Here is a 13060-nt window from a genome sequence, read left to right as displayed (position 1 = left end):
ACTGACAGACCTGTACCCCCCAGTACTGTACCCCAGTGTTATACACTGACAGACCTGTACCCCCCAGTACTGTACCCCAGTGTTATACAGTGACAGACCTGTACCCACCAGTACTGTACCCCAGTGTTATACAGTGACAGACCTGTACCAACCAGTACTGTACCCCAGTGTTAAACAGTGACAGACCTGTACCCACCAGTATTGTACCCCAGTGTTATACAGTGACAGACCTGTACCAACCAGTACTGTACCCCAGTGTTATACAGTGACAGACCTGTGCCCAGCAGTACTGTACCCCAGTGTTATGCAGTGACTGACCTGTACCCACCAGTACTGTACCCCAGTGTTAAACAGTGACAGACCTGTACCCACCAGTACTGTACCCCAGTGTTATACAGTGACAGACCTGTACCCACCAGTACTGTACCCCAGTGTTATACAGTGACAGACCTGTACCCACCAGTATTGTACCCCAGTGTTATACAGTGACAGACCTGTACCCCCCAGACTGTACCCCAGTGTTATACAGTGACAGACCTGTACCCCCCAGACTGTACCCCAGTGTTATACAGTAACAGACCTGTATCCCCCAGTACTGTACCCCAGTGTTATACAGTGACAGACCTGTACCCACCAGCAATATACCCCAGTGTTATACACTGACAGACCTGTACCCACCAGTACTGTAGCCCAGTATTATTCAGCGGCAGACCTGTACCCACCAGTACTGTACCCCAGTTTTATACCGTGACACACCTGTACCCACCAGTACTGTACCCCAGTGTTATACAGTGCCAGACCTGTACCCACCAATAAGGTACCCTAGCGTTATACAGTAACATTTCAGTACCCACCAGATTTGTACCCCAGTGTTATACAGTGACAGACCTGTACCCACCAGTACTGTACCCCAGTGTTATACAGTGACAGACCTGTACTCAACAGTACTGTACCCATGTTATACAGTAACAGACCTGTACCCACCAGTACTGTACCCCAATGTTATAAACTGACAGACCTGTACACACCGGTACTGTACCCCAGTGTTATACAGTGACAGACCTGTACCCCCCAGTACAGCACCCCAGTGTTATACAGTGACACACCCGTCACCACTGGTACTGTTCCCCAATGTTATACAGTGACAGACCTGTACCCACCACTATTTTACCCCAGTGTTATACAGTGACAGACCTGTACCCAACAGTACTGTACGCATGTTATACAATAACAGACCTGTACCCACCAGTACTGTACCCCAGTGTTATAAACTGACAAACCTGTACACACCGGTACTGTACCCCAGTGTTATACAGTGACAGACCTGTATGCACCAGTACTGCACCCTGGTGTTATACAGTGACAGACCTGTACCCACCAGTACCGTACCCCAGTGTTATTCATTGACAGACCTGCACCCATCAGTACTGTGCCGCAGTGTTATAGAGACAGACCTGTACCCACCAGTACTGTACCCCAGTGTTATACAGTGACAGACCTGTACCCCCCCAGTACTGTACACCAGTGTTATACAGTGACAGACCTGTACCCACCAGTATTGTACCCCAGTGTTACAGTGACAGATCTGTCCCCACCAGTACTGTACCCCAGTGTTATACAGTGACAGACCTGTACCCACCAGTACCGTACCCCAGCGTTATACAGTGACAGACCTGTACCCACCAGTACCATACCCCAGTGTTATACAGTGACAGACCTGTACCCACCAGTACTGTACCCCAGTGTTATACAGTGACAGACCTGTACCCACCAGTACTGTACCCCAGTGTTATACAGTGACAGAGCTGTACCCACCAGTACTGTACCCCAGTGTTATACAGTGACAGAGCTGTACCCACCAGTACTGTACCCCAGTGTTATACAGTGACAGAGCTGTACCCACCAGTACTGTATCCCAGTGTTATTCCGCTGAAAATGCTCTCTCCAATTTGAGAGGTCTGAATCTATATCTGTTCTGGAGCCTGTTTCTCACAGTTTGCGTGGATATTTTTGAGCTGATTATTCGACTGTTCGCCACTGCCGAACAACCTCACCTGCTGCCTGCACATAGTTGAATAGTGTGGGAATGTTGAATAGGATTTCATGTCCGTTAAAATGTTTGCATGGAAAATTCCGGACAAGGAGTTTCTGATTTCCTGCTGTGAGCACCACTCCTAAAATTTCCTGATAAGCTCGACAAGCGAGCAATCCTCTCCATCGAGGGTTAGGGATTGGCTCCCATGAAACAACCTTTCTTCCCCAATCTCCAATATTTTTAAGCCAATAAACAGAAGTGTTCAAGGAAAATGAAAAGGAAGAGACAATGTTGATTTTTTATTGCCTTGCATTGCTTGCAGCGGTGTCCATGGGATTGAACGTTAACTCCCGGAGACTCCTGGACAATCCTGGAGGCTTGGCAGCCCTATTGGGAGTCAGCATTTTGATAACTGGCTTTAATTTGAACAATTCACACACATTGTACTGAAATACCAATGACAGCACTGAAATGACGGTGGAGTTATTTTTACCAGAAGTAGAAATTTAAAAAAAATGAAAGACTTGCATTTTTGTAGCACCTTTCACAACCACCAGACATCCCAAAGTGCTTTACAGCCAATGAAGTACTTTTGGAGTGTAGTCACTGTTGTAATGTAGGAAGTGCAGAAGCCAATTTGCGCACAGCAAGCTCCCACAAACAGCAATGTGATGATGACCAGATTATCTGTTTTTTTTAGTGATGTTGGTTGAGGGATAAATATTGGCTCCAGGACACCGGGGAGAACTCCCCCTGCCCTGCTTCGAAATTGTGCCGTGGGATCTTTTACGTCCACCTGAGAGAGCAGATGGGACCTCGGGTTTAATGTCTCATCCAAAGGATGGCTCCTCCGACAGTGCGGCACTCCCTCAGTACTGGCACTGGGAGCATCAGCTTGGATTTTGGGCTGAAGTCCCTGGAGTGGGACTTGAACCCACAACCTTCTGACGCAGAAACAAGAGTGCTACCACTGAGCCACAGCTGACACCAGTTGGTGGAAGTGGGATTTGAGCCCACGTCTGGAGACTGCGAGCTGAACACAGAACCTTAGACTGCACGGCCATCCCAGAAACAATGCAAGTACGTCTGGCTTTCTTTAACTGGACAAGGTCAATGGAAATTAAAATGGGGAGAAATGTACAACGGGTGAAATAAAAATGGAAAATGCTGGAAATACTCAGGTAGAGAGAAACAGAGTTAACGTTTCAGGTCGATGACCTTTCGTATAACGGGCGGCTCATCCAATATCGCCTGTTTTACGCTATCACCCAAAGTCAACATTATCCCCAAGGCGAGAGATAAATGGTGTGAGGCCACGCTAGACCAATGGATTAGAAGGAGAATGTCTTATGCAATCTGCCAGTCACTGAAACTCTTGCCTTTCCCCACAGGATTGTGAAGTTTCCAAACACTCTGAATAAAGCTGACAGCAGGAAGGCCATCGCAATTGCCTTTGTAATGTGGAGTGACGTGTCACCTCTGACCTTCACCGAGGTCCCACCACAAAAGGATGCAGATATCAAAATCGGTGGGCACCGAGATCCACAGAAATTCTTTCTGTTTCTTTTTATCCGAGACCGTTTCTCTCAGTGCGTTGACTTTGAAATGTGATATAGTTCTGCAGGATTATAAACTAGTATTTGTAACGTGTTCTCATTTCCAGCATTAGTGGTGCAGTGGTTATATTACCGGCCTGGCAATCCTGGAGCCTAGACTAATAATCCAAGAAGAATGTGAGTTCGTAATCCCATCCTTGGTAGTTTGATTCCAAATAAAAAACTGTCGGATTGTTGTAAAAATCCAACTGGTTCACTAATGTCCTTTAGGGAAGGAAATCTGCCGTCCTTACCCAGTCTGACCTATATGTGACTCCAGTCCCCACACCAATGTGATTGGCCCTTATCTGGTCTAGTTAGGCATCAATTAAAGAAGAAGGCCAACTAGGGACGGCCATAATTGTCAGCCTTGCAGCGATGTCCAGGAACTGAGAATGAATAACAATTTAAAAAAACGTCTAGATGGCAAATTTACCCTCGAGGTTTAATCTACTTCTTAAATTCTAATATTTTAACCTTAAACATTTTACTCCCTCCACCACCGGCACACTGTGGCTGCAGTGTGTACCATCTACAAGGTCATAGAATCATAGAATGGTTACAGCACGGAAGGAGGCCATTCAGCCCGTCGAGCCCGTGTCGGCTCTCTGCAAGAGCACTTCAGCGAGTCCCACTCCCCGCCCTTTCCCCGTGGCCCTGCAATTATTTTTCCTTCAGGTACTTATCGAATTCCCTGCCTCCACCACCCTCTCAGGCAGTGCATTCCAGATCCTAACCACTCGCTGAGTAAAAAAGTTTTTCCTCATGTCGCCTTTGGTTCTTCTGCCAATCACCTTAAATCTGTGTCCTCTGGTTCTCGACCCTTCTGCCAATGGGAACATTTTCTCTCTATCTACTCTCTCTAGACCCCTCAGGATTTTGAACACCTGTCAAATCTCCTCTCAATCTTCTCTGCTCCAAGGAGAACAACCTCAGCTTCTCCAGTCTATCCACGTAACTGAAGTCCCTCATCCCTGGAATCATTCTTGTAAACCTTTACTGCACCCTCTCTAAGACCTTCACATCCTTCCTAAAGTGCGGTGCCCAGAATTGGACACGATACTCCAGTTGAGGCCAAACCAGTGTTTTATAAAGGTTCATCATAATTTCCACACTTTTGTACACTATGCCTCTATTCATGAAGCCCAGGATCCCGTAAGCTCTGTTAACCACTTTCTCAACCTGCCCTTCAACGATTTGTGCACATATACCCCCAGGTCTCTCTGTTCATGCACCCCCTTTAGAATTGTACCCTTTAGTTTATAGTTCCTTTCTTCATTCTTTCTACCAAAATGTATCACTTCGCACTTTTCTGTGTTAAATTTCATCTACCACGTGTCCGCCCATTTCAGCAGCCTGTCTATGCCTTCTTGAAGTCCATCACTACCTTCCTCACTGTTCACTATACTTCCAAGTTTTGTGTCATCTGCAAATTTTGAAATTGTGCCCTGTACACCCACGTCCAAGTCAGTAATATATATCTCAAGGAAAGCAGTGGTCCTAGAACCGACCCCTGGGGAACACCACAGTAGCAACTCGCCAAGGCTTCTTCGGCAGCACCTCCCAAACCCGCAACCTCCACCACCCAGAAGGGCAAGGGCAGCAGGCGCATGGGAACACCACCACCTCCAAGTTCCCCTCCAAGTCACACACCATCCTGACTTGGAAATATATCGGCCGTTCCTTCATCGTCGCTGGATCAAAATCCTGGAACTCCCTCCCTAACAGCACTGTGGGAGCACCTTCACCACACGGACTGCAGCGGTTCAAGAAGGCGGCTCACCACCACCTTCTCAAGGGCAATTAGGGATGGGCAATAAATGCCTGCCTTGCCAGCGACGCCCACATCCCAGGAATGAATTTTTAAAAAATGTACAGGAAACTTTCGATTTACCGGCACCTAAATAACCGGAAATCTCAGTTAACCGGCAAAATTCAGGAGTAGGTTCAGGTAACTTTTATTACTTGCCTTCCTCGATCTGTTGCTGTGCAAGGGTGTGGCTGCAGCTGTTGCTAAGCTACAGAGACGCTTGGAACTTGTGGCCATTGTTCTGAACCTGTTGCTAAGCAACAGGGTTTGTTGCTTTATACGGAGCGCTCAGCTCCGTATCTTTTACTATAGCGCTCGGTGATCCGGAATTTTTGATGAACCGGCACCATGCCGGTCCCGGATAAAAAAAAGTTTCCTGTAGCTGACTGGTGACCTGTACATCGAGTGGAGAGCACAGCAGCAGGGCATTCAGCCCATCTGGTCTATGCTCCACATGAGCCTCCTCCCACCTTACATTTTGGAATATTGGGGTAAATTTGCTGCTTATATTCTTCAGGTGGGGAGAGAGCTTCAGTAAACGACATGTTTGCAGCCCCCAATTTTCCATCCTATAAATTATGCTGAAGCTTTAGTGTCAAGTGTGAAGCAGAAACCGGTTCGCATCGACATTAAAGTTCCGCTGTGAGTGGACCCTAAAATTAACACGTTTCCAGTAAAGGCTAGCGATCAGGAGGAATATATGTTTTCCCCAACAAAGTAGTGGGACTGTAGAACCTACTCCCTCTTCCAGAGGAGGATCTTGCTTAACTCCTTTCATGAGAGGCTGAAGAAATATCTGGTTAGTAACTGGATTGAAGGGTACAGAGATCAGAGATGGTAGAAGGTCCATGAATCGCAATGGTTCCTTGGCTGTCAAACTATGGAAAGGTACTTTTACCAGGGATGGAATATGAAGCACCCAATGACACAGCACAAATCCAGCATTGACGACTTCAGTTAGTGTTACCTCAGATCAGGAACTTGCTTATTTTTTAAATTAAAATTATTTCCTCCCAATTCTTCTCTCCTCTCCTGAAGGTGTTGACTCCTTCTTTGGCCCCAACTTGTACCCGTCGCCCCACTGGTACCACAGCCCTACTGTCTAAGCTTCTTTTCCCACATTGAGAGTGACTGTTGGCTGAATGTTTGGCCATGTGGGGCATCACTTTCATTGGGGTGTTTGACCACACGTGCACACTTCCAGCGTGGGGGGCGGGGGTGGGGGGGGGAGTCAATGAATAACGATAAGGAGCAGGAGATTGCAAGACATGGATACCATTCAGCCCATCTTTGCACATCCACTCATTTAGAACAGAGAGTTCCCACATCCAATCACGGCATCCATTTGTTTCTTAAATGATCTCTCCCCCAAAAAGCTGTAGAGGTCAATTGAAAATTTCAAAACTGAGATTGATAAATTTTTGTTAGGCAAGGGTATTCATAATAGAATCATAGAAACTGACAGCACAGAAGGAGGCCATTCAGCCCGTCGTGCCTGGGCTGGCTCTTTGAAAGAGCAGTGGTGCTCAGTCCCACACCCCTGCTTTCTGTCCTCCAGTACTTGTCCAATTCCCTTTTAAAGTTATTTATGGTATTAAGGGAACCAAGGCGGGTGGATGGAGTTAAGGTGCAGATCAGCCGTGATCTCATTGAATGGCGGAACAGGCTCGAGGGGCTGAATGGCCTCCTCCTGTTCCTGTGATCCCAGAACCTTACCTGGCAGTCCATTCCATGTGCTATTTGTCCTTTTGTGAATACCTTCTAGACATTTATCCCTAAATTGACTATTTTATTGTCTTACTGCCTTTCCTCATCACCAAATCCTTTGACACCAGGGATCAGCCTCATGATCAGCTTCTCTTCAGGGTCTGAATATCTCCATTGTGTCACATCCAAACCCTTTCTCTTTTCCACCCTTGCTGTGGGGAAGCCCTTCACTATGGGCCAATTTCTTGATCCAATACGTAGTATCCTACATTTATATTTAGTGCAAAGAAGGCTTGAGCCATGATTGGCCGACCATCAAGGCGCGGGGCAGGCTTGATGGGCCAGCTGGTTTTTTCCTGCCCATCGATTTCGTACGTTGCTATGTGACGCTGTTTCTCTCCCATCTGCTCGTACTTGGCCACACACCAGACGCCCTCAGCAAATGTCACAACATGACAAGAAACACTCTCCACCAAATCATTCGTGGAAAGCAGGGGCTTCGAGGTGATCGTTTAAAAAAAAATTTTAAAAATTAAAACTGAATTTAAATGCATTTCAGGATTTTACACTTTCAATCACACGGACTGTTGGTTCGCTCCACTTCACCCCTGCTTCGATGGGCTCAACGGTGAGCTGGCTCACGCTTTCCTGCCTCCGCTCGGTGAAATTCACTTCGACAACCACGAGTTCTGGATTCTGGGCAAGTCTCGATTCAGCTGGAAGCAAGGTGATGTAAGAAAACTACTCGGCACTTGGTCTAAGCGTTAAACAAAGCTTTAATCAACTGTTTTACAACACGGAGGTCTAGTTGTGTCCTTCACTAGTTCCTGTTAAGAATGTCCTGCGCAAGCTGGGCCCGTGCCCGAGTATTTATACTCTCCCTGGACAGCGCCACCCGCAGGCCGCTCAGCATTATTTCATAAGTCTTATGAATGACTGATTCATGTCACAAGGTATTGATGTCAAAACAAAAAAAAAGGACTGGTATTTATGGTAGCTCAGTGGGTAGCCCTCTCACCTCTAGGGGGTTGTGGGTTTGAGTCTCGCTCCAGGAACTTGAGCACATAATCCAGGTTGTACGTCCCAATGCCAGTACTGAGGGAGCGCTGCACTGTCGGAGGTGCCGTCTTTTCAGATGAGACGTTAAACTGTGGCCCCCCGTCTGCTCTCTCAGGTGGATGTAAAAGATCCTATGGCCCTTGGCATAAGAAAACTACTAGGCACTTGGCCTAAGCGTTAAACAAAGCTTTAATCAACTGTTTTACAACATGGAGGTCTAGTTGTGTCCTTCACTAGTTCCTATTAAGAATGTCCTGCACAAGCTGGGCCCGTGCCTGAGTATTTATACTCTCCCTGGACAGCGCCACCCACAGGCCGCGCAGTTGATTCATGTCAGCCCTATTTCGAAGAAGAGCGGGGGAGAGTACCTCCCGGTGTCCTGGGCCAATATTTATCCCTCAACCAACATCACTAAAAAACAGAATATCCGGTCATTATCACATTGCTGCTTGTGGGATCTTGCTGTGCGCAAATTAGCTGCCGCGTTTCCCTACATCACAACAGTGACTACACTTCAAAAAGTACTTCATTGGCTGTGAAGTGCTTTGAGATGTCCTGAGGTGGTGAAAAGTGCTATAGAAATGCGAGTTCTTTCTTCTTTCAAGGCATTATGTAACTGGAACTTTCTGTAACACAAGGAACTGATGATAATTTCTAAGAACAGCTGTTATTTTTTTCCCCCGGCACCATCCCCCTCCTGTTTCGTTTGTTCAGGTATCAATTGCTGTTTTTTCTGGCAAGGGTAGTGCAGTCAGGTGACCACGTTGAAAGGAGAGGGTCCCTGAGGTGATGCAGCACCAGATGGAGCAGGAAGCATTGGGAAGAGAAGGAAGCCTAACGCAGCATGAGGCACGAGGAAGCAATCAGTGGGATACTGACAGCGACGGATAAATTTACCAGATAGGATTAGCCATTCTTTTCGAGTATTTGAAATATGTATTTAATAAGGTTGTACAACATTCCGACAACACAACAAGTTCGAACAGTGTGCAATATATTGATGTCATTTCGAGAGCATGGCCTTAAAATTTGGAGCCAGGCCATTCAGGGGTGATGTCAGGAAGCACCTCTTCACACAAAGGGTGGTGGAAGTCTGGAACTCTTTCCCCCAAAAAGGCTGTTGAGGCCGGGGGTCAATTGGAGATCTCAAGACTGAGATTGATAGATTTTTGTCGGGTAAGGGTATTAAGGGATATGGAACCAACGCCCTCCTGTTCTGACAGTGATGGGCCAGAATTTTAAAATGAAAATCATTCTTACTTCCCCACAAGGAAACCCAAGTCTGGTGTTGTGAGGTAATCGGTCCTCTCTGGGATCGATCAGCCTTTCCTCTCAGCGAGTGTGGCTTCCGCTGGGTCTTTGGAGGGCAAGCTGGGCGGAAATCTCAGGGTAGCTCAGCAATGCCCCAAGACACCCCGCCATAATTGCGCCGAATGTGCAAGGGCAGGGAGGGAGGCTGGTTCTCCCCGCCCCCGCCGATTGGAATCTGGGCCTCGGTTTAATGTTTCATCCGAAAGACGGCACCTCCGACAGTACTGTGAGGTTATGTGCTCTTGTCGGGGGAGTGGAACTTGAACCCATGGCCTTTTGACTCAGAGGGGAGAGTGGCGCCTCTGAGTCATGGCTGACACTCGAAGGTGGGTTAGTGGGGTTGATCTATCAAGAAGTGATCAGGCTGTTGGGCCTAAAGGGCTTCTCCTGCTCTCAAGAGCTCTTCAGTGTTGATCAGTTGATCCTGGCCCCCCTCCCCTTCGCGCTCTGGTCTGAATGGTTTGCTCTGCTCTGTCGACAGGCGTTTGGCTAAACGACTTGGTGCAGGTTGCGGCTCACGAGATTGGACATGCACTGGGGCTCATGCACACCCGCAACGAGAGCGCGCTGATGCACCCCAACGCCACTTACACGGGGCAGCGGCAGATCACACAGGATGACATTTGGGGAATCCAGCGACTCTACGGTAGGTGGATTCTGCACCACTGTGTTATGAGTCCGAGTTATTACGACCTGGAACGCGCTGCCTGAACGGAGGGGTGGGAGTAGGTTCGACAGTAACTTTCACAAGGGAATTGGATAAATACTTACAAAGGAGAAATTTGCAGGACTACGGGGAAATTGCAGGGGCAGTGGGAACGAATTGGCCTCCTTCTGATGCTGTAAGATTCGACCTTGACAGGCCAAATAATGATACTCTTCATGAAACAAGAAATGACGAGTAGGTTAATATTCTGACCTCGGAAAGCGTGTGAGAATAATATTGTAATTTTGCAACATCTGGAATCGTGCATTGTTTTACATAGAAACATAGAAACATAGAAGATAGGAGCAGGAGTAGGCCATTCGGCCCCTCGAGCCTGCTCCGCCATTCAATGCGATCATGGCTGATCATCCAAATTCAGTACCCTGTCCCTGCCTTCTCCCCATACCCCTTGATCCCTTTAGCCTTAAGAAATATATCCAACTCCTTCTTGAATATATTTAATGAATTGGCCTCTACTGCCTTCTGTGGTAGAGAATTCCACAGGTTCACCACTCTCCGGGTGAAGAAATTCCTCATCTCAGTCCTAAATGGCTTACCCCTTATCCTTAGACTGTGACCCCTGGTTCTGGACTCCCCGACCATCGGGAACATCCTCCCTGCATCTAGTCTGTCCAGTCCTGTCAGAATTTTATAAGTTTCAATGAGATTCCCCTCTCATTCTTCTAAACTCCAGCAAGTATTAGCCCAATCGACCCAATCTCTCCTCATACATCATTCCTGCCATCCCAGGTATCAGCCTGGTGAACTTATTGCAGCAACTGTCACTCACCTGCTCACCTGTGCAGCGGGCTGTGAATTACAGATGTGCCCCATCCCAAGTGATGGGTTGGACGAATGGCGGCTTTATTTAGAGCTGGTTGTTCTGTACATAATGTTGCTGATGATACAAATTTGCTAGCGTTATTTAAATTTTAGTATTTCATTCCGACATTTTCATAGAATTGAATAGCAGAGAAGGAGGCCATTCGGCCTATCGTGCTTGTGCTGGCTCCCTGAAAGCTATCCACTTAGTCCCTTTCCCCCACGCCATTTCAAATTTTTCTCTTTTAAATATTTATCCATTTTCGGATGAGACGTTAAACCGAGGCCCCGTCTGCTCTCTCAGGTGGATGTAAAAGATCCCATGACACTATTTTGAAGAAGAGCAGGGGAGTTCTCCCCGGTGTTCTGGCCAATAATTATCCTTCAGTCAACATAACAAAAACAGATTATCTGGTCATTATCACATTGCTGTTTGTGGGAGCTTGCTGTGCGTAAATTGGCTGCTGCGTTTCCCACATTACAACAGTGACTACACTTCAAAAAGTATTTCATTGACTGTAAAGCACTTTGTGACGTCCGGTGGTTGTGAAAGGTGCTATATAAATGCAAGTCTTTCTTTCTTTCTTTTCCTTGTGTTTCTGCCACTGTTTTCTCCTGAAGGTGTGACTCCTTTCCTGTGCCTCAGTTTTACAGCCAAGGACTTTGCCCAGGTAACCATTCCCCATTTGTGTACTATTCAACCGCATGGGGATTCACAGCCAAGACAACTCCCTTGCCCCCACCACCAGCATGTGTGCGCACCCACTTTGAGCAGGGACAGCAGTTCAGAGCGATTACTCGGGATGATTTTCCACTTCCTGACCTGGCGTGTTAATTGCGACGCGCCGTCCCCCAATAATGTCCTTTCTCCTTTCCCCCCCCCCTGCAGGTTGCATTGATAAGAAGAGGCTGTGCGATCCCTGGGCTCGTGTTGGATTCTGCGAGAAGCGACGCTCATTCATGAAAAAGCGTTGTCCTAAAGTGTGCGACATGTGCTTTGGTGAGTTTCAATCCAATTATCTGGAAGGATAGTGACACTTCTGTCAGAGCAAGCACAGGCAGTGGAGTCTGTATTTCTTGTTTTGAGTAACCTTGGTGTCCATGGGTGGCACTTAGCTCCCTGCCATAGCTGGAGGAGGGGTGGGAGAAACAGCGGAGGCCGTTTACTCCTGGGAACTGTGTTACACCCAACCCTAGCTGCAGTTTGATTAGCGCCTATGACTTTAGCTTCCTTCTGTCAGGTGCTCCTCACTTAGGAACAGGAGGAGGCCATTCAGCCCCTCGAGCCTGTTCCAACATTCAATTAGATCAAGGCTGATCGGTATCTTAACTCCATCTACCCGCTTTGGTTCCGTAACCCTTAACACCCTCACCTAACAAAAATCTATCAATCTCTACTTTGAAATTTTCGATTATCCTCCAGCCTCAACAGCTTTTTAGAAAAGAGAGTTCCAGATTTCCACCACCCTCTGAGTGAAGAAGTGCTTCCTGACATCGCCCCTGAACGGCCTGGCTCTAATTTTAAGGTTCTGCCCCCTTGCTCTGGACTCCCCCCACCAGAGGAAATAGTTTCTCTCTCTCGACCCCATCAACTCCTTTAATCATCTTAAACACCTCGATTAGATCACCCCTTAATCTTCTATACTCGCAGGAATACAAGCCCAGTCTGTGCAACCTGACCTCGTAATTTAACCCTTTTAAGCCCCGGTATCATTCTGGTGAATCTGCGCTGCTCCCCCTCCAGGGCCAAGATATCCTTCCTGAGGGGCGGGGCCCAGAACTGAACCCAGTTACTCCGGATGGGGTCTGACCAGAGCTTTAAACAACTGTAACATAAGTCACTCCTTTATATTCCAGCTGCTTTGAGTTAAAGGCCACCATTCCATTAGCCATTTAAATTATTTTTTTGTAGCTGTCCACTAGTTTTTGGTGATTTCTGTACTTGGACCCCTCAATCTCTCGGCTCCTCCACAGTTCCGAGCTTCTCACCATTTAGAAAATACTCTGATCGATCT

The 13060-nt window shown here is 47.3% G+C and overlaps 1 protein-coding gene across 1 annotated transcript in view; it reads left to right on the top strand.

Annotated features, from left to right (window-relative positions):
* Positions 1 to 13060, top strand: part of mmp23bb (matrix metallopeptidase 23bb) — a 30297-nt gene that overhangs the window by 13977 nt on the left and 3260 nt on the right. Inside the window, exons 3-6 of the mRNA XM_085989682.1 lie at positions 3427 to 3563; positions 7707 to 7874; positions 9999 to 10163; positions 11935 to 12045. Of these exons, the coding sequence (XP_085845808.1) occupies positions 3427 to 3563; positions 7707 to 7874; positions 9999 to 10163; positions 11935 to 12045 (581 nt within the window). The remainder of the gene's footprint in view (positions 1 to 3426; positions 3564 to 7706; positions 7875 to 9998; positions 10164 to 11934; positions 12046 to 13060) is intronic.

This window comes from Somniosus microcephalus, chromosome 6 (genome assembly GCF_052327205.1).
Source record: "Somniosus microcephalus isolate GS21.2 chromosome 6, FLI_Smic_1.0, whole genome shotgun sequence".
Taxonomy (NCBI): Eukaryota; Metazoa; Chordata; class Chondrichthyes; order Squaliformes; family Somniosidae; genus Somniosus; species Somniosus microcephalus.
Note: the sequence above shows the minus strand (reverse complement) of the source record. Positions and strands in the feature narration are given on the sequence as shown.